This window comes from Heliconius melpomene, chromosome 12 (genome assembly GCF_056956725.1).
Source record: "Heliconius melpomene rosina isolate 202511_hmr_F chromosome 12, ASM5695672v1, whole genome shotgun sequence".
NCBI classification, from domain to species: Eukaryota; Metazoa; Arthropoda; class Insecta; order Lepidoptera; family Nymphalidae; genus Heliconius; species Heliconius melpomene.
The window spans coordinates 661988-684012 of NC_140400.1; the positions used below are offsets into that span (position 1 = coordinate 661988).

At 32.8% G+C, this 22025-nt stretch overlaps 3 protein-coding genes across 5 annotated transcripts in view; 1 reads left to right on the top strand and 2 right to left on the bottom strand.

Annotated features, from left to right (window-relative positions):
* stmA (Protein EFR3 homolog stmA) overlaps positions 1-2615 on the bottom strand; it is a 28373-nt gene extending 25758 nt beyond the window's left edge. The window contains exon 1 of one of the 3 annotated variants that reach the window (XM_085194486.1): positions 2305-2615. In XM_085194486.1, the coding sequence (XP_085050612.1) occupies positions 2305-2389 (85 nt within the window). In that variant the 5' untranslated portion in view covers positions 2390-2615. Of the gene's footprint in view, positions 1-1795; positions 1920-2304 lie in introns of those variants that run through there. The other 2 variants (XM_085194488.1, XM_085194489.1) reach the window with 2 other exon arrangements.
* On the bottom strand, positions 236-1654 carry LOC146533299 (cyclin-L1). Its single transcript, XM_085194490.1, has one exon. The coding sequence runs from the start codon at positions 1508-1510 to the stop codon at positions 281-283; it is 1230 nt and encodes a 409-aa protein (XP_085050616.1). The 5' UTR covers positions 1511-1654; the 3' UTR covers positions 236-280.
* A 3332-nt stretch (positions 2616-5947) lies between the features above and the next one.
* The window catches only part of blo (bloated), a 56685-nt gene continuing 40607 nt past the window's right edge, over positions 5948-22025 (top strand). Inside the window, exon 1 of the mRNA XM_085194491.1 lies at positions 5948-6123. The gene's annotated coding sequence lies outside the window, so the exon portion shown is untranslated. The remainder of the gene's footprint in view (positions 6124-22025) is intronic.

Below are 22025 nucleotides of genomic sequence, written 5' to 3' on the forward strand. Positions count from 1 at the left end.
ATATTAATTTAAAATATTTTCTGTTTGCTTAGCCAAAAGATTACTCATAAGATTGAATCAATGTCTAAAAGGGAATTATTAATAGCAACAGTAATCCTAAAGACAACTATTAAAGAACAGAGTTGAACTCAACTAAAAATATCTCAAAAATTAAGAAGTATGTGAGCAATAGTGTCTTATTGTATTAATTATTACAATTTTAAAAACAAAATAGGTAAAAAATGAAAACCCAATATTAAAGATGAAGATACTTTATTGTACTATTATTTATAGACTTAATTTAATGCTTTCTTTTATCATCCCTATCCCTTGCCTTTGAGCGATCATAATCATCATATTTTCTTGAAGAACCTCTGTTCCTTTTATCATCTGACCTTCTTTCTCTAGATCTATCCTCTCGATCCCTAGATCTAGATTTATGTCTTTTACTAGAATACTCTCTTTTTCTATCATATGGAGACCGAGACCTCCTTTCCCTTTTCTTATGACTACTATGATATTTAGATGACAAAGGTGGTGTTTTAGGTGACTTATCCTTCTTTGAATCACGTTTTGAATCTTTAGATGTGGAAGCAGTAGGTGACTCAGCTTTTTTCTCCTCCATTTTAGCTTCTCTTTCCTTTTGTGCTTGTATATGCTTGTTTGCTTGATATATTTTCTTTAAACTTTCAACTTTTGCATCTAACTCTTCGGGTATCACTTTTGTCCTCTTATATAATTGTAGTATTTTAGTACATACATCTCTTATGTCTTCTTCCGTAACTTTAAATATGAGGAACCAATGAGGATTATTGGGTAATGGTAGGCCAATTTTGCGTGCTGTCAAATAAATACAGGCACAGGCAATTGTTTCTGGAGGAAATCTCATGAAAACATCTGTCCGAAGGGCATCATTCATGTAATTCCAGGCCATTTGCATAAGCTGTTTATTCTTTTCATATTGTAACACTTGTAGATATACTACAATAAGCTTATGTGGATGTTTGACATGGACACAAAATCCTAGTTCTTTTAAAATCCTCCTCTCAGCTTTAATCACTTGATTTTTTAGTTCAATATAATTTTGATCTACAATCAATGGAGATATGGTTTTTTGAGCTCTAACTTGCTTTATGTGATGGAAAACATTGATTACGTCACGAATTCTGCAAGGTTTTTCTTCGACCTTGGAAGCTAAGTAAATACTTCCCATGGCTGTAGTTTCCATAGGATATCTGACAAATGATTTTGAGTAGTAGAATCTCTGAAGATACATTTGTCCAGTAGCCATAGCGACTTGAGGCAATTTTAATAAAATACCAGCCGTTTGTATCATTTCACAACCAAGGATGCGCAAGTCTGTCTCAGTATCAATGTCCAAGCCATCGGCCTGAGATGGTGTTTCTTTAAACGTAGATTCTGGCAGTAAGCAATTGTGCAGGGTCAAAACCACTTTACCGTAAGTTTTTTGTGGTTTAGCGGGGGCAGCATTGTTAGTTTTTGTCGCATTTTGTATAGTTGTGGTGGTCATTGTGATTTAGTAACTATATGCGGAATTTATGAAAAAAACACTTAAAAACCCACTTGACTTATTACGTCACATCACTCAGTAATTTATCACTATAAAATCTTCATTACAATAGCATTTAATGTGATTTTATAATTAAAAATTCAACGAACAAACTAAGAAAACGCGTTCCAATGACAGATATGGAGTGACAAGAATCAAGATGGCGTCATGTAACCAGATGTCAACGAAATATTAACAAAACTTTTCGCTTATAAGAATGTTAAATAGCAAATTGCAAACACTCACCTTGCGCCATTATGTAGGACGTTTATTTCAATATACTTAAATAGTCACATAAATTACAATTTACAGGACCACGGGCGTTAATGTCTGACTCACTGTCAATATTTTAATCGAATAGTGTTTTGACTTTTGACTTATTAAACTTTTTACAATTATAAAATATATACTAGAAGCAGTACATTTATTATTCCATAATTTTATTGATAAAAAAATTAAATAAATTTAACAATATTTGCTACCACATAATAATTAACGTTCTATTAATAAAATGTTTTTATAAACATGACCTTTTCAGGACGAAACCGGAAGTCATTCCGGATATCCAATTTGGCGGCACTAGTTAAAGTGTATAGGTAGACAAGTAATCAATAACTTGGCTTAAGGCGCGTGCCAAAATAATATTAATATTCGTGACCGGCAAGTTTTAATTGAATTATATAATAAGGCAGAATATTTTTATTTAGAAACTATATGGGTAGGTAATATTAAAATGTTCAGAAAATAATACTTACATCCAGGATCGGTGCACTTTTGAATAAATGAATCCAAAAAATCATGCCCCTCAGTGGGTTCAAAACAACACTTTACAAAAGACATCGCTTCTACTTATATTAAATATTGAAGAAAATATTTATTTAATAACTTTAACTAGGATAAAATTTTGTAGGAACAACTTTAATTAAACTTTGTTACAACAATTAACAATTTCTAGGGATTCCAAGATTATTATCTACGATTCTATTAAATTAAATTTAGTCTAAAAATATATGAAATCACTATATTTAACAGTACAGGTTATTGTATATAATTTGACATCATGTTAACGGTTTATTGTTTTAATTTGTATTGCTTTATTTTGTACACTTAGTTTAAAAATAAACCACTACTATAAAATTAGGTCAAATATGTCACATTTCGGATGAAGAGTGAGAGACTACAGACATATCTGTAGATTTTAAAAATGACAATGAATTTTGATATTATACTACTAAACGAAATGCTTACGTATTGAGAGATATTTCATGTTAGGCTTATACATATTATTTGGTCGGATAATGCGCAGTATCTTCAATGACATTTGTTAGTCATAAAGATTGCGCAAGATGGCGCCACTTGATTTAGTTTAATATGTTTGAACTTCTCAACGAAAGATGGCACTTTCAAAGTTTTATTTTCGTTCTCTTATAAATATATGTAAATTTATAGTAGATGGCGCTACAAGCACGTTGGACAACCGCAGTCTTCCCTGTGTATATCCCAATTTTTCCGATTCCTGGGAAGTTCCAGGATAAATAAATAGCCTATATGTTGCTCCATAAGCTTCTCTTTCATACAGTGTAAGATCCATAAAAATCAGTTTAGCTGTACCGAAGATTACTCTAGTCAAATATAAAGACAGAAAGATAGACAAAATTTTAAAATAGTTAGTTTGTATTTTGGTATCGTATAAATAATTATATGCACAAGGTAAAACATGATTATTTTAACAACCAGTGTCGCTGTAAAATCCGATAGGGCTAACAGCATTAACCCCATGTTCGAAAAAATAAATAAATAAATGTTTATTTTGAAATCACAGATATATTTTTCAATTATTTAAAATATGTGAATACAAAAATTTAAATAAATTATCAATTAACTAAAGCTAAGACCGCAGATCTCAAAAAAGCCAGTGCGCCACAGCAATATTTTTTTTTTCCAATTAATTCAAAATTTTTCACATTTATTTATTATTGAAAATGATATCTTAGAATATAACTTTTGATATTAATATAATATAGTAAAACAAAACAAAACAAAATTGTTTTAACTTATATTCTTTAGTTAATTATGGCTGGCTATTAAGATATCAATAATTTCACTGATCTCAAGACACACGAAATGAGAAAAATAATAAGTTGTACTCAAGATTAAATTGCATATAAAAATATACTTATTAATCGATATAAAATGTCAGTATTATCAGTGTAAAGTATTATTGTCTTGAAAGTGTTATTCTTTTCTATCAAACCCTTAAATCTATTAATAGGTAAGTACCTACTATGATATAATCAAAACATTTTCCTCTTGGAAAATCCATTTCATGATTCATAAAGATTTTCGAAATGATGCACATGTAGATGAAATGATAAATAAGACGGTCGAGGAGCAGTGTCTGATTGTAAACGAGGTTTTTGGATTGGATTCGTTTTCGAGGATATGCTTGTTATAGAATCTTTCTTTAAAGTTGTCGGAAAAATAAAAAAATATATTATATACTTTTTAAATTATGTATGTTATTTTGACAAATTGTTTTTGTTTTTAATAACAAATTCAATTCTTAATTGTCGAATATTTCGACCGATAATGATAAGTTTTTTTTGGGTTTCCTATATGAACTGTACAATTTGGGGTAGACCTTTGAAATATTAAGGTTTCCTCTACCTTCATTAATTTCTGCCACTTTGTCTCTAAAGTCCATTTTGCGTTACCAGGCCCGGGAAATGAATGCAATTTAAGTAGGTACCTACACATAAACATTACTCGATATCTATGTGCTTACTCCTCAATTTGACGCCGTAGTGCCACAGTCACATGCTGTGCCACAGCTGTGTTTGTGATGGCAATGGTGGTGGATTCGATTTCCGCTCGGGAGAATGAACTACCTATTTTCATATCCTCGCCCTAGTAAGGATACACAGCGCGGCACCAAGTTGCGTCAATTAACATGCAAATTCTCGAAAATTGGGAGGATTGTCTTAGCAGTTCCCTCTAGTGAAGCTATTGCTACATATAAAATAAACGAAAAATCTTATTTTTTCTTAAATCCCCTTTTATTCTTCCCCTACATTCCCCAAGGAATCTACATGCCAAATTCAGCTCTCTACGCTGCCTAGTACCGGCTGTGCGTTGTCTGTCAGTAACGGAAGATTTTGATATACATATTTATGAATATGCAAGTATGTATATACATAGTTTGTCATCCTCGAAATATTTTTATATCCGTTACAATAATGTTAATATTGTACACTAAAAAATTCAACAAAAACTTTTAGTACATTTAAAACCGCTATGTTAGAGTATATATCCGTTTATATTGAAAAAAACCACATCCAGTTAGATTTAAATACATTTAACCAGTTTATTGCATTTTTTTGGAGAATACTTCAGATTAAGGAAACTGTTCCGAAATTCATTCAAAATTTGGTATACAATAATAATAGTAATTTTGGCACGAGACCGTCGTGGCACAGGAGCACAAGGGTGCGACTGTAAACGTGACAGTAGGGGGTTCGATTCCCACTCGTAAGAGAGAAATATTTAATATTTTCATTTCTTCGCTCTGGTGACGGGGCAAAGCGCAGCGTATAGTTCGACACTCAACCCGCAGTAACTTTCAACCCTTATTTCATCCCTTCAGGGTTAAAATTTTTCAAAATCCCTTCTTAGTAGGTGTTTACATTATGAACATAAACAACAGTATAGACCTCAGTCAGAAGGAACTTCTTCTTTTATATAAATAAGAACTAATACTAATATAGACTATAAAAACCTCCATTAAAACATTGACAAAGGTCAGAATCGTATTCCAGTACAAGGAAAGAGCAATATACAAAGGCACATTCAAATTATCTTATGGTCAAATGATTTATCACATCCTCTTAGGTAAAATTAATTAATGCGCTAAAAAATAAGCTCTGTGATATCTTACATACAATAAAAACTCTTAAGAAAAAAATATTTTTGAAACAATAAATAAATATATTAAAAAAACTCTATTATAATCGCCGTGTTGCGCAGGGACACAAGACCGTGACTGTAACGCGAACGTTGTGGGTTCGATCCCCAGTCTGGCTATGACTTGTTGTTTATTATTTTTTTAATTTTTGCGCTCTGGTAACGAGGCAAAGCTCGGCGTTGAGTTCCGTAACTTCACACGCAATGTCTCCAGATTTCGTCGGACACTTGGTAACGGAAGTGTCTTCAGGTTTCCAGGTAACCTCTGCCTACCCTGATGTATGTGGGATACAGCCTAAAGCTAAAAGAAGCTAATATAATACACTCATTTCGATTAAAAACAAACTAGATTTCCTTGCTCCGGCCTCCTTTGAAATTTGCAGTATGTATTCATAAAGCCTTAGTATGGTACGTAACACTTGCAATTTTAACTTTAGAGTTGGTCTTTAGTCGACCTCGAGGTGGCGAAGAGAGCGGTTGTCTCGTGTGGTGCAGTGCATTTATTTTATAGTGTCGATTTTGATTGTGTTTCCTTTGATTTTATAGTTCTAGTTCATATAATTTTGTGTTGAAACTGGTGTGTGACATTTTGATATCGCCGGATGCTATTTTTGGTGAGTTTTTTTTTATCTGTAGTTTAGCCGTTTTTTTATAGAGTTTAAAGTTTTATTTATTTTTTTTATTAATCTGTGTATATTTTTTTATGCTTTGCTATTTATGATAGAGATATCAATATTTATTGTCTTTGTCATTTTTAAAATAAAACGCTTAATCAAATATTATTGTATAACAAAAAAATAATATTTTAACGCGAAATTTTATTTTTTTAACTGAACGTAAGTTATCTTAAGTGGTTTTTAAGCAACACTGTGATGGATACAAACCGAAGCTTTTACTGCACCTGGTGGTATATAAATGTTTGTAATTACACAATGCAACACTCTCGCCGCTCTAAGTCTCTAACCTTTGCCAGGGAATTGAAAGCTATCTGCGGGTTTCTGCTTTATTCGCTACTATTGACGTCGTTCATATTAAATATCAAATGTTTATTATAATATTGTAATATAATAACTATAATTGAGGCCAGTCGTGGCGCAGGAGTACACGTGTGTTCCTGTAAACGCGACAGGTTGTAGGTTCGATTCCCATTCATTTCCCAGGTTTCCTATAGTTCCTCAGGTTCTCTCAGTCTACTCTGTTATGTGCGAGTTAGAGCGTGAAGCGGAAAAAAATCTATACTACCGATATTCGTTTTTAGTATTATAAAACTCAACAGTTTGTATGGTTTGACACCCTAATCTCAGGAAAATATACTGGTTTGAATTCTATTTGTGTCGGAAAGTCCTCTGCAGTGACAGTCACCTCCCTAGAATGTGTCGATGGGAAAAGCCAGAGTTTAAAATCTATTAAATGATAATTGTTTAAATTACTGTTTTTAACTTTAGACCGATTCTAAGACATTGCCTGTTGAGTGACGAAACCTAACGCCGCACTTTGTACGTAATTTGAAGAACTCTTCCGCTAATTAAGAATCGAACCCACAACCGTCGTGTTTACAATAAGACTCTCTCGCACTGCACCATGGTGACTCAAATAAATGTCGACAATAATTATATATTGTTAATGACATATTATAATTACTTGACAACTCACAATGATCCATTAAACTTACGTCATATAATCGAGTTTAAATTTCACAATTTATATTATTGTTTTTATATTTTCATAAAAGGAAAGAACTAGTTTCATGAAAGAAGAGATTTGATATCATATATAATCAGTTTCACGCTATATCCCGCATACAACAGAGTAGGCAGGCAGACATAGTGTTAAGACACTTCGTTCCCCGCTTATTCCATAAGTTTTCTTATTCTAGAGGAAAAAATAATAAATAGAAAACTTTTAAGTAAAGTAGCAACGCTACGCTTTGTTTACCAGAGCGATTAAAATAAATTAATTTACCGAGTGGGAAGCGAATCCATAACCATGGCGCTTACAGACAGACACTGTCTAACTGCGCCACGACGACAATTAAAAAGTATAAATAATGAAACATAGTGATTTGTCACAAAATTATCTTTTTTTTTTTCACTAAATCCACCTTTTATAAAAAAAAATAAGCACGATGAATAATTATATAGCTATAAACTATAATTATTATGCAATTTAATATAACATTTAGATCGATGCGGAGCTTTCGTCATGTTGGACGTTATAAATCCGCGTTCCCAATTCGGCGGACTTGTCGAGGCTATTTAAATCGTAAATGTTTTATTCATCTCTTAAGTAAATTGCTTTTTTTGGTTTTATATCTTTAATGTATTGAGTTTTCATATTGTTCGATATAATCAATTTATATTTAGCTTCACTCTGTATACTAAACATAGCAGACTAGGTAGAGGGAACCTGGTAACCTAGTATTAAGACTTCCTTTCCCCATTTTCCGCCGAATTAGTGTGGTATTGCGTGTTGAGTGGTGGGATTTAACACTACGCTTTGCTTCGTTGCCAGAGAGAGATAAATAATGAAAATATTAGTTATATCATTTCCTCGAGTGGAAATCGTACTCACATCCTATCACATTGTTAGTCGCGCGTTCGTGCCTCTGCGCCATGACTGGCCTTAATCAATTTATTTTGTTTTAAAAAAATGTATTTACATAATTATTATATGAAACGAACGATATTCTTAGTTTACCACGAAAAGTTGTGTAATTACCTTTTTTTTTATTAAAATTCAAATATTAAGATTGACATTTGGAACAATTTATCTAAATAAAACATAGAGATTTGGATACAATCATCACAATAGCTTAATTCATATCGTTTTTTTTCTATCATTTATACGCTATTGAAAGAAAAAAGAACAGAAACTAAAGATCTTTCATAAAAAATAAAATAAAATAAGACTATCTATATGTAGAGTCCATTTTCATTGTAAATCTAAAGTGTTACACGTATTTTGAACTCTGAACTTCACTCTCTCTTTTTTTTCTAAATTTAGCTTTCTTTATAACAATAATCTCTTACAGCGAATCTCTCGACTGACCAGTTGATAATAAAACGTACAATTACGCAGAACGGTATGTAAATAAAATAATTTATCCTTTTGGATATTCTAAGAGAATTTTCTAAGAAGAAGCAAGAAGCCTTATTTTGTTTGTTTAAGCAAATGAAAAAAAAAATTGTTTGTTTTTTGTTCATCACACAGTAAAAGAAGTACCTACCTACTTATATAATAATCAAAAATAATTCTCAAAATGTATTTCAACCGACAACTATTACATATAGTCAATCAATTGGACTAAGATGGTGTCAGATGATTCTATACAACATAATTATAAAAAAATAAATAAAGAATTCTATAGAAATATTACAATCTCACAAATGAAATTTAAATCTATGTACAGGAAAATGTTTAATTAGCGAGTGGCGTCATCACTACCGACCTACGCCTGCGCCCGCGCATATCCGACAAAAAAATGTATGAATCTTCTATATTATGTACTCGAATGAAATGATTGCTACATTTTTTGTTCTGTTTCACGATTTTTTTGCTTCTGCTTTGATTATTTTTTATATTGAATTTAGAATGAGTATTCTTAACTATAAGTTAGGTTAACGATATGACAAAATAAGAAGTTTAATATTTTTACACACGTTTTGCGACGGTTGTGGGTGCATTTCCCAATCGGAGGAATCGAATTCCGGAACTCACGCATCGACTTTCGAGACACTCATCCCGAAAAGTACTTTTGGCAACGGAGTGTCTCACCACTACCTTTGCCTCAGTTACGAGGGGAAAAAGATATAAGAATATATATTTAACATAATAAAGTGCCAAAACCCACCCTAATAAGATATTACTGAATCATTAAACGTTACGTTAGCATGTTAATTTTTTAATCTTTTTATAGAGTACTATTGCAATAAAAACTATTAATAGGAGAAGACCGTTTAGAATTAGAATTACTTATTAGAATTCCAAGAAGCGTAGATTCTAATTACACTGCGTTCAAATTTTTATAAAATAGTTTTCTCAATAATTATTTTTCTTTCCCAAGTGTAATAACACTTTAAATATGTTAAAAATAAGTAAAGAAATTATTATATACTTATGTATGAATACAAAAATCTAGGTAATAGAGCAATTTATGTATACTTAAAATTAAAAAAAAATATTAAAACCCTGAGAACAGCCTTGAAGTGACAAAGAAAAAACAAATGGTTATGTAAATTTCAGTAACCTCCAAAATGAATTTTAGCGTTCAAATTAGTTAACAAAATGGAATAATGACATAACTAGACTGCATATAAGCGATGCGAGGCTATCGTGGCGCAGTGGAACCATGCCTGACTGTTAACGAGATTGTTTTGAGTTCAAAGCCCACTCGGGGGAATTTTGCAACTTGCTCTGTAACTCGAGATAAAACGGAGTTGAGTTCGGCCACTCAGCAGGTATACATAATTACCACGTGCAGGATAAACGTGCTTGATATTTAATTTTAAAACGTATTTATATCTCTTTATATTATATAATATATTTTTTATATATTAATTCAATATATGTATGTATTTTTAAATGGGTTTTTAAATTTAAAATAAATAATAATTATTATTTATACATTTTAATCGTCCTTTTATGGTCTTCGGCACGGTCATTTGTAGTGGGAGGGTATTTGAAGGTGACATTGCCACGTTCTTACATATTCATAAATTAATAACTTTATTACACCTTACTGGCGTATTGACAAGTGAGTGATTTGATTCAAAGTGACCGTTGCGAGTTCGATTCTGATCGAGTATAAAATATTTTTATATTAAGTAAATTATTGAGGTAGTCGTTGAGGTACTGCGGAATAGCCTACCAGTGTTTCCAGGACTTGGGCACCTTCAAAAAGCGCTTCTATCCACTTCCACCTTGGCGGCCCGCAACGCACCTGTAGCTCCTCTGGTGTTACACGTCGTGATCACTTATCAAAATGTGACCCGTAGGCTCGTTTGGCTTGATTTTTCTGTAAAAAAAATTAAGGATATTTTTTATAAAAAAAATGAGAAGCAAACATGAAAAATGGAGAAAATTTTTAATGGATTGGTATCCAAGAGACAGTAAAAGGAGAAGGGGAAGGCAACAGGCTGAATGTAATGTATGTAATATAAAAATAACATTTTATACTTAAGCGAGCGAAGCTGCGTTTGAGTCTCTAGTAAGAAATTATGTTCCAGTATTACTATTAAGTAACATACGGCAAACTGCTTTAGCAACATAACCCAATGGAATCTGATTAAAATCTATAAAAAAAGCAACATAAAATAGTTATTAATGTTAAATAAAATATAAATTTCATGTTATCTTTGTAATTTGTTAGTATATTTGTTTGTTACATTTAAACGTTTTAACAATTAATTTAATCTTTGACATTCACTTGTCTTGAGATACGATCAAGGTCATAGCTGAACTATTATCCAATTCTATACAATAGTATTCGTGGGACTATTAATTAATCATAATTTTTATTCGTCATTGCACTATTAATAATCGAAGTATTGTGTTTTAAAAACATCATCATCAACAAATTGACGATTGTTATTTCCTTGCTCTGGTGAGAAGATGCATCGCGATCTTCGAAATTACTAAACGGATTTAAATTAAACTTTGTTTATTGGGATATAGAGTCCACTCATTTTGAAGACTGGAATACCCAATGTGGAACTGAGAAAATTAATCCTTAGCAAAAGCAATGACAACTTCTTTTCCTATTGAATTATCTGGGAACTCTGAGGACGAAGTCGCGGGCACCAGCCAGTAGCTAGTAACTTAGAAACCAACTCTAAACCACACGAGACACAAAGCGATCAGATCTAGGCTAAACATTAAAGAGACATATCCAAAACGGTGCGTTCCACGCAATTACCGCCGAACGAAATGTAGAACGACTTTCGACATACGACCTTCGGTGCAGGTGGAACTTGTAACTTGTACGTCTGACGCTGTTCGACATGAGCTTTGTAACTTTATATTTTATACTCATTGGTTTATTGGATTCTTTTTTATAGCTTCCCTCTGCGCCTTGCGCGGTAGCCAGGGAAAACGGAGCGCCAAACCCTTCGGTCTCCGCATACCTCTTTCACGTCGTCCACTGTCATCAACTTCTTTATACATGCCTTCCAGGGGGTCTCCATGCTGTTAACATCATCTTCCTCCAATGGATACTATCCAATAAACATCAACCGAGGCTACCCTCTATCTCTCTTTTTCGTTTCTTTAATTAACAGCTCCACGCCGTATCTCTTACAGCAGAGTAGGCAGCGGGAGTCTAGTGTTGAAACTCTTCGTCCCTAATGCACTGCTTCATTTTTAAGACCGAGTGTTGAGTGACGGAACTCTACCAGAGCGAGGAAATGAACGATGTAAATGAATATAATCGTCATTAATTATTAATAATAAATGTTGTGTTTATTCAGATGTCCTATTGACCCACGACAACTTTAAAATAAATAAATATTATTGATATCGTAGGAATTAAGATGATCTATAAAAAGCTTTTGAGCATTTCTCTAGTATTTTTTAAACGTGCTTTTCCTTTTAGTTTTATATTATAAGGTTTATGTTAATTTTATAATTTATTTGTTTGTTAATTCATTTCATATACACTTTGATATAAATACATTTTTAACATCCAATATGTTCTACATATATTAATAAAATAATGTATTTAAAAAAACCCCACTATGTGTGTAGGTTATTACATATGAAAGTTAGATTAGCAGAGAAAAGAATTAAGAATTAATTTGTTTACCTATCTTGGTACTAAGGAAAAAAAACATGCTGTATAGCATTTTTTTTATTTTGTTTACATGGTATCATTACGTCTCTACTATCACTAGCTCACCTGTACCGCACCGGTTTGCCCTCGATGCTTAAAGAGGTCAGATGACAATCTCGGACCTGCACGGCGGCGGTACAAATCTATAATATCTGTATCTACATAGAAATAAATAAATTTGAGGCTGTCATAGCTTATTTGAGGTGGGTCTAATTTGTTTAGATAGTTGTCGGTTTAAATCTCATATACCTAAAAATGTGGATAGCAATTAGCGTTTTTTTCCGCATAGTTAGGTAGGCTGAGGGAACCTAGGAGGGGTATTAAGGCATTTTGTTTTCCCATTTTCCGTCTAATTTTGGAGACAGCGGAACCCAACGTCTTGCTTAGTCTACCAGAATCGTTTCCCCGAGTATGAATCGAACCCACAACTGTCGCCTTTATAGTCGGACGGTTCAATTCCCCCTCGAAAGAATTAGTTCCTCCAGTTAACATGCAATATCTAGAAAATTTGGCGGAAAGTGTGGAACAGAGTATTTTAAAACGATTTCCTCTGCCCTGCCTATCCTGCTACATGTGGGATTTGCTCCATTTTACAAGATGACGATTTTACTTTAGAACAACTTTGTTTCAACTGAACTGCTTTCCAATTATACTTTCTTGTAACCGACAATACTGACGTACTTGTTTAACTTGGCAATTAACATATGTTTGCTACGCCCCAAGAAAACTAAAAATATTAATTTTAATAGTAAACAGAGACTGCTTTTAGTTGTTACATATACTAAGTTATTGCAAATTGAAATATTGCTTTTCCATACACTCATTTGTTATAGGTCTAGTGACCCACTTCTATACAAGGCTCAGTTTCAGATATACCATGTATTGTACAAACAAACATCACGACTTCTATTCTACGAAAACAAAACAAATTAGTCAATGTCTTTAGTCATTATCATTTAAATAACCCTTTAATGTTACATGCGTTTTGTAACTTGTTGTGACACATTTTACTTCTCACGCCCCTATTTTCCTTTTGGATGTCCTTGCGTACAGTCACGCATTTAATTCTTGATAATATAATTTGTTTTCAATAAATTACTTAAAGAGACCTCTGTGACGCAGTGGCACAGAGTGTGAGACGTGGTGGTCGTGGATTTAATGTCCACTAGTAACATGCCAATGCGCGGCGTTGAGTTCCACCATTCAATACGCAATCAAAGGTGGGATGTCCTAACACAAAGTTTTGTCCCCCTGTTGTCCTATATGAGAGGTACAGTATTAAGAAAAAAAAAATGTTATAACATGCACAGTGTATTACAAACAAAAAATATTTACCATTAAAAAAATACTTAAAGCCTTGTAAAATATGTACGCACTCGTATTTGTAACTGAGTTTCCTCAGCCTTCTAATGCGGAACTGCTCGAGAACATCCCGTAGCTGCACATTTTTATCGTTATGGTTTCGAATCAATAACAAAAGAAATATAGTATTATTAAGTAGAAAATGAGGAACAGCGTGTCTCAGCACTTGGTTCCTTCTGCCAATCCTGCATTGTGAGAAAAATTAGGAATCTAAAAAAAATCTTTAAATATAAACTCGAGCACTTGATTACCTCTAGTATCAAGGTAAAGCTTAAACGTTGAGTTCCCCATTCAACGACGCGCTCGTGGGGAACGGAAGTGTCTTAATGGGAACGGAGTGGTTTAACTTTAGGTTCCCAGGTTCCCTCTGTCTATCCTGCTATATGCAAGATACTGCGTGAAGCTAAAAATATCTTGTCCACTGGCAACTATTTAGTCAAAGGTGTAAAATCATAATGTAACCATATGTATGTCACGTTCCAAGTACACCACAAATGTTTAAAATTACAAGGAAAATTATGTTAGAAAACTAAAATTTTTTTGTGCTGCCCATTTTAATTTGTGTGAATGCATATGTGATGCATGTATATATAATGATTGTAGGTTTGATTCCCTGTCAGAAGATTTATTTTAAATATTGGAAAATAAATTTAGTTTTACTGGTCAGCTAAGAAAAATTCTAACAAGGAATTCCTCTATCATGGGTGGAAACTCAGTGTCTTAACACTAAGTTTTCTGTGCTTCCCGACTATATAAACAAAGACAAAAAAGAACAATAACACTTCTATTCAACACAACTACTATAGGTATATAGCAAGTTATATTACCTAGTTTGGTGTCGAACGTGATCCAGCTCTTAATGGCAGGCAGTGACGGCTGTAAAGACAAGGACCTTGGATGGCTAGATCGAAACAAGCTGGGATTGCTTAAACGTTTAAAATTGTGTAAAGTTTTGCAGTTTTTTTTAATTTACCTTTCTAACTTTTTACTCCATTTACTCTTATTATACGTATGTAGTACGAGTATATACTTAACTAGCGGACGCGCGCAGCTTCGCTTGCGTAATTAGGGGTGAATTCTAATAAGCCACGAAACATGTGTGCAATGAAATACTTTTAAGAGTCAAAATTTCAAATTTTATAAAAATTGGTGCCGATTTATTTTTTTTTCCATACACACTTTGAACCCCTATTTCACCCCTTTAGGGTTAAAATTTTTGAAAATCCCTTAGTGGATGTCCAGATTACGAAAGCAAACATCTGTCCAAATTCCACATTTCTACGCACAGCGGTTACGGCTGTGCGTGCGTCTTACCTCAGTCAGTGAGAACAAGTCCTTTTATATATATAGATTAGTAAACAATCTTTGCCATGAAATCGTCGTGGAGCGTTGACGCAATCTCTGACTGTAAGCGCGGTGGCTGTGGGTTCGACTTCCATTTGGGGGATTGAATTACGTTCCTTTTCTCGCTCTTTGTCTGGCGCTACGTTCTCTCTGGCTACCCCGCTAGAGATAAAGCGTGAGGCTAAAAAATATGTTCTGTATTCCTTTTGTGAGAATTGCATATTTTGAAAACAAGAGATAAGATGGCAACACTCAGAAAAATATAGGAAACAATTTAATATTAAAATAACATTTAAATTAAAAAAAAATATTCACGACACGAATTGAATATAATCTGTGGTAAAGCACAGATACAAAAAAGTGTGAAACGTCTTTTTAAAGATTTTTTGCTGTTTACTCAACCACTATATTATTATATGTTTCCGGGAGATTTTTTTCTTTTTTGGCTGTAAATTTACATAATGGATACTAACAAAAAATATGTATCGTAACTTTAGTTGTTAATGTAATAGCCATTATTTGATTTAAAATTATACTATTGACAATAAATATTTTTATTAAATAGCTATATTTTTTATTGATCTCTTTCGTATAAATTAGATTTTAAATTTATGATTTTTTTTGTCTATTTTAGAAAAGGTTTTCTTAACATAATATCATAGTATTAGAATTATCAGTTTCAACATAATATTAATATAAAATATGTATATACATATATTATAACTCAATTCGTTTTAGTGCCTCACCAGTATTGAAGATACGTGTTTTGAAATCCTGCAAATTTATTTTTAACAAAATATGTCATACGAATAACATAATAAGAAGTTAAGGAACTTGAGAGTTTTGATATTACTGTTACTATTTAGATATTTTTATAAGCTGATAAGCTCTACACATCCGTTCTATTATTCCGTTCCGTCTTTCCGGTTCTGTACGGTTTTGAAAGCCAATTAGTGATTTTTTAGGTTATCATATTATGGCTTCCGCCAAATGATTCAATAATCGAATTAACATGTCTTTAGAAATACTTAATCTTAAGAAACTCTTACTCAAGTAATATTTACAAGCGTAAATAATATTTAATATATATTTTTAATTCGTCGTCGTCATTTGTAATCTGTAATAACCGAGCAAATGTGATAATTTCTTAAGTATATATGTATGTATGTTGACTGACGAAATCAATTGAGGAACAGAATTTACAAGTCACAGACTAATAAAGCAAATATATATTTCTTATACCCCTAACTATTTTTCGGGATGGGGCGGGGAAACAAGGACGAGTTGTGATGCGTCTTGGATATCAAAATAATTTGGAAAAGCCCATAAGCATTCCAAGTGAGAATCGAATCAACTATCAATACATAAACATCTTTTACTTATATCAGGCAGTACTTACTTTGAATAATTTGCAATAAATTGCCATTTTAGTATTGTCCGTCTACATATTATTATTGTCACGTTGCGCACGAGTCGGCGTGACGTCACTCGTAGCTCGCGCTCTCATTGGACGAAAATGTCACCTTGGCGTGTTACACCGTACATGAGAATTGCATATGTATAAATTTTATGTTTTTAAGCAAATTTTTAACCGATTTGTAAGTACATGTTAATATTTTGTTATGTTTGCTAGCAGCCCCCGCGCGGCTTCACCCGCTTTATACACTTACCATACTATACATACTTCAATACGAATACTTATTTAATATTTTTTAAGTGTTTTTAGGAGATAAATATTAATTATGTTTTTTTTTGTCTGTACTGTTATGAACTTAAAAAATCGTAATTTAAATTTTTAACGTTCCGTTAAAGTCGTATAATATCTTCCTGTCACCTCACCTCTGTAAGATAAACATCTGATCATGTAACTATGATTTATAACCAGACAATCATGCGCTTAAAATTGACAACAATTAAATTGAAAACAACAAAGAAATATCTAGCAATTGTACTTCAGTCATTTGACATTTACCCTAACTTGACTTAGAATTGACCATATTAGTGACATCAAAATGAATAATTAACCCAGTATGTACCAACCTACTTCCTTTCCTCTATATAACAGTGCTTTATGACGGTTAGATTCACTGTCATGTAAAAACGTGACGGCATGTCGATTTACTTGGATTTGTGCTTATTTTTAGGCATTTCTATGACATTTGTGGTTTAGAAAGCCGGTTTTTAATTTTTTTTAATGTCTCATTCATATTAATACGGTATGTATGGATATTTTCTTTTTTATTCATATTTTTTTGTTACTTTGTGAAGTAGGTTGTGGGATACTAATGATAAATTACTATACTTTTTTACTTATTTAAGGGATGTTAGATTTGATTCCCATTCGGGGAGATAAGATAATATGTCCCAAAACACTAATGTCTCATTGCTGAGTAAGTTACTTCTTATTTTCACGCTACCATATGCATCTCAAAAATGGTGAAAATATAATTTTAAGACTTTCTTTCCTCTCTGATTCTCTATATTATCTATTTTGTTTAGCTTTACGCTGTAGACATAGCAAAGTAGGGATACTGTGAACCTAGACACTTTGTTCCCATTAAAACACTTCCGTTACCCATATTTTGAAACATATTTGCATAGTGCGGTAGTGAATTCCGCTATATAAACTAATCGAAGAATCCATTTAAAAATAAAACATACAAAAGACCGTTTTAAATATATTCTATACGACACGTTAATTAAAATGTACTGAATGAATATTTAATTTACAATAATTAGTTTTGCAACGATTCTTCTTAGACTCGTTTGGAATATAAACTATTATTGTAAAATCTTGAGGCTATAGTGGCGTAGTGGAACAGTATCTGACTGTAAACAGTTTGGTTGTAGGCTTGATTTCCACTTGGAACAGATATTATTATTTAAAATTATATTAATTTTCCCGTACGTAAAAACTAGACTTTTTTTAAATAAATAAACTTTTTTAAAATAAATAGGTCGGTATTGAGTTCCGCCAAAACACGTTATATCATGCAGTGGAAAGTTGGGAACAGAGAAAAATGTTAAGCTGTTATTTACTAATTTTTTGCATAATATTTAAATTACCTATTTACATTATATTTCTTCAATTATTACTACGTTCCTTATTTTCCGCTGAATTCTGGAGGAATTGCGTGTTGAGTGGCGGAATTCAACGCCGCGCTTTACTTCTATACCGGTGCAATCGATTATGTTAACAAGCAAATTAGTTTTTACCTGTAACTTGACCCACTTGGCGACATAGGAAGGCTATCTCACTCACCTCACTCACAGTGAGTCACATGGAAACGATGAATATGACGTATGGCTTTCCTCGACAAATGTACTAAGTATAAAACATAAAAATATTTTTTCAATTGTAACCAGCAGTTCCTGAGATTAGCTCGTACAGCCTTAAACACTTATAAAATAAACACATAAACAAATAAACAATAGTTAACAGATAGATAGATAATGGAACATTCATTATTATGTTATATTTACCTCATTGTAAGATCGGGTTGCGTTGCAAGGTCGTGACGTCACCACGTCGTTGTACACCTGTGTTTACTTAGAAAACTGTGAATAATGTCAAAATTATATAACTATTTTATTTATTTATTTAATTTTCTACTTTTTTAATTGTACTTTTAATATTTTTTTATACTTTTAAATATATTATTCATTTTAAGTTAATAGAGGCCGTCGTGGCCCGGCGGCACAAAGGCTAGAGATTATAAGTTCGATTCCTCGGGAGTATGAATTATTATTTATGAATAATTTCATTCCATCCACTTTAAGACAAAAGCGCTGTTGATTTCCGCTACTCAACACGCACTGTTTTAAAAAGGAAACGGAGTGTTTAAACAATAAGTTCCTAGCCCCTGCTATATGCAGGATATAGTGTGAAGTTAATCATCTTAGTAAGGGAATCCTATCAATAATTGATTCGAGGCTCTCCTTTACCATTTGCCTGAATAGTCGTGGCGTAGGGGCACAAGCGTGCGACTGTAAATGCGACAGGTTGTGGTTTCCACTCGAGGAAATGAAGTATTTCCTTTTTGTGCTCTTTCGCGCTCCAGGCAAAGTGCAGCGTTGAATGCCGACATAATTCCTCCGACAATTCCTCCAAATATCTTAACACTAGGAACCCAGCTTTCCTGCCTACCCGGCCTACCCAGTCGCGGGGAAAAAAAAACAAATAACAGGTTCAACTCAAAAGTCAATGCCCATCTCAATAGTAAACAGAAATTTTTATACCGTTTTATAGTAACTTTATGATGTTGTAAACCATTTCCTCCTTATAATAGTTTATTTATTTAAAACATTTGTGAAATTCCTTTCTTATCAAAAGCGTAAAATTTAATTTAAATAACTATGTTTTCAAATGGAAGAAAGAAAACCTGTTAATTTTATGCTTAAATTGTGTTTTGTGTGGCGAATATGATTGATAATTACATAATAAAAAGATATAATTAGTTAGTTCATTAATGGTGGCTTAACAATATGCTAAAATCATCTTCTACTAGCTAATACCGCGTCCATGTGCGTTACTGGGATACAAAAAGAAAAAGGTATGTAACAGATATATTAAGTAACAATCATTATATATTAATATATGCATCGATTTCAAGAAGATCTAGTTTAAATAACTTATGTATGTTTGTATAATACATTTGTATTGCGACATCATCATCATCTACAGATTACATCATCTTATTTACTGTTGAATAGAAATTTTAAGAGAAGAAATTGAATATTGCTTGAATAATTTAAATTTGTAAATGCGACAATCAAAAATCCAAAAAAAAATATATCGTTATTGACAAACTTAAAGATAACGAATAGTAACTAAACTTATGCGCTAATAAATAGTAAACTAATGCGCGTTGAGAGCTGAATTTTGTTTTGTTCGTGTAGACTTCTTGGGGAGTGTAGGGTACCTCTAAGAGAGATGAAAAACAGGGATTCTATTATTCATAAACCAAGCAAACATGGTTGTAAGCTACAGCAAGTATTATATTGACATATTCGTATGAAAATGTTGTCACATGGAGACAAGACGCGATGACCTTGTGGAGTATCAGAACATGCCTAGCATCGTGACTTCGTGGACGCAGTTCAAGGCCACACCGTGACCCGCGACCTGTCACCCGCCGTCTCATACTGTCACAGATAAAAAATAGTTTGTTGAACAGATTAACTAAATAGGTTTATAGGATTAAGGTTTGATATGTCCAGGGCTTAGGAAATTAATGTATTGAGTTGGTTTATTATTTTTTTACATAAAGGGAAAAAATATATTAGTTTTAGATGTTGAATTATGTAATTGCGGCAGTTGTGGTGTTATGGCAGCGGTTATGGGTTCGGTTCTCACACGGGGGCATGAAATATTACTCTCTGGTTAGGAGGCGAAACGCGGGGTTGGGTTCCGTAGCATTATAGGTAATGCCTCAATAATTCGGCGGATAGTCAGGAACGGGAGTGAGTTAACGGAGAATGCAATGTCTGGACATTAGGTTTCCAAGTTCCCTTTGCCTACCCTGATACCCTGAAAATTATATTTCTTTTTTTCTCTCCTAATAACAAAACAAACTTAAATAAATATTGTAAAGATTCGAAAAGTAATAAATGTCTATTTAGACATAGAAATGATTTAATTTACTACAAAATATAAAAATGATTAAAATATGTGAACTATTAAAGTATAAACAAAGGCAGTATTATAATGTAGGATGTAGCCAACAAAGCGTTAACACAAAGTGACGTGAGAAAATTGTAGGAGGTGGCGCGCTACTAAGAAAATTAAACAGAAGTGGCAATGTTAGCAGTTTAAAATTTGGATTATTTAAATAATTAATTTGCCTTTTTTTTATTTTTTTTTATTATTTAGTATATAATCACGCGTAATCACGACACACATAATTAAGACACTTCTGTTTTCCGCTTTCCGCATGGTACATAATGCCATGCTTGGTTTTGTTGCATTAACGAGGTGATGAAAATAAAACATTACTCCACGTAAGAATTGAACTCACGACCATCGCGTTTACAATTGCACGCTGTGGCACACCGCCACGACGCGACGGCCGCATAGTTGTTTTTATGATAAAAAAAAGATTTCTATCGCTTTTTATATTACAATGTGTTATTCTCATGTACAAGCTAATTTACTGTCAGGCTTAATCTAAATTCATTCCGTAGTTATTGGGTGAAAGTGGAACAAACATCGATCCTTACAAACGAAATTAAAATTTATAATATTACAAATACAAAAAATTAAACTTTTTAACCAATTATAAATAATATTGTAAGACTTGAAGCCACTTCTACTTTATTTGCAATTTGCGACGACCTTGCTAACAACGCGGTTACCATTATTGGTCATCTCGAGTGACGATCAAACTTATACATTGTAACACGGATGCTGTATTTGTCAGCATACAGATTGATTATGCTCAAATATTCCTCCTACGCTGATTGAAATAAAAACAAACAGCTTCACGCTGTATCCCGCACACAGCTGGCCAGGCAGAGGGAACATAGTATTTAGACACTCCGTTCCTCATTTGCACACACTTGTTGAGTTGCTAATATAAAGGCAGCCATGGGCTATCTAGCGGTATTATACAGGCAATTTTAGTTCTGGTAACGAGGGAAGAAGTAATGTTGAGTTCTACCACAGCATTGTCTTATTGGAAGCGAAATGATGATTAGGTGTCTAAGTTAGTTACCTCTGCGTACTGAAACTATAAAAAAGCGGAAATTGAACAGCAAAGTGAAGTACCTCTAGGTTCCCTTATTCAAAATGATTCCTCACTTCCTTATCCTTCGTAGTTCCTACAAATAATGATGTACTCACCGTATTTACATTACAATAGCACGTCACAATATGTTCATACTAAATGAAGAACAATGAACGTTGGCATGTTGTCATGACGTCTTACTACTGATATAACATTAAGGTACTATTCTGATATATCTATTGGTATATAGTTTTAGCGT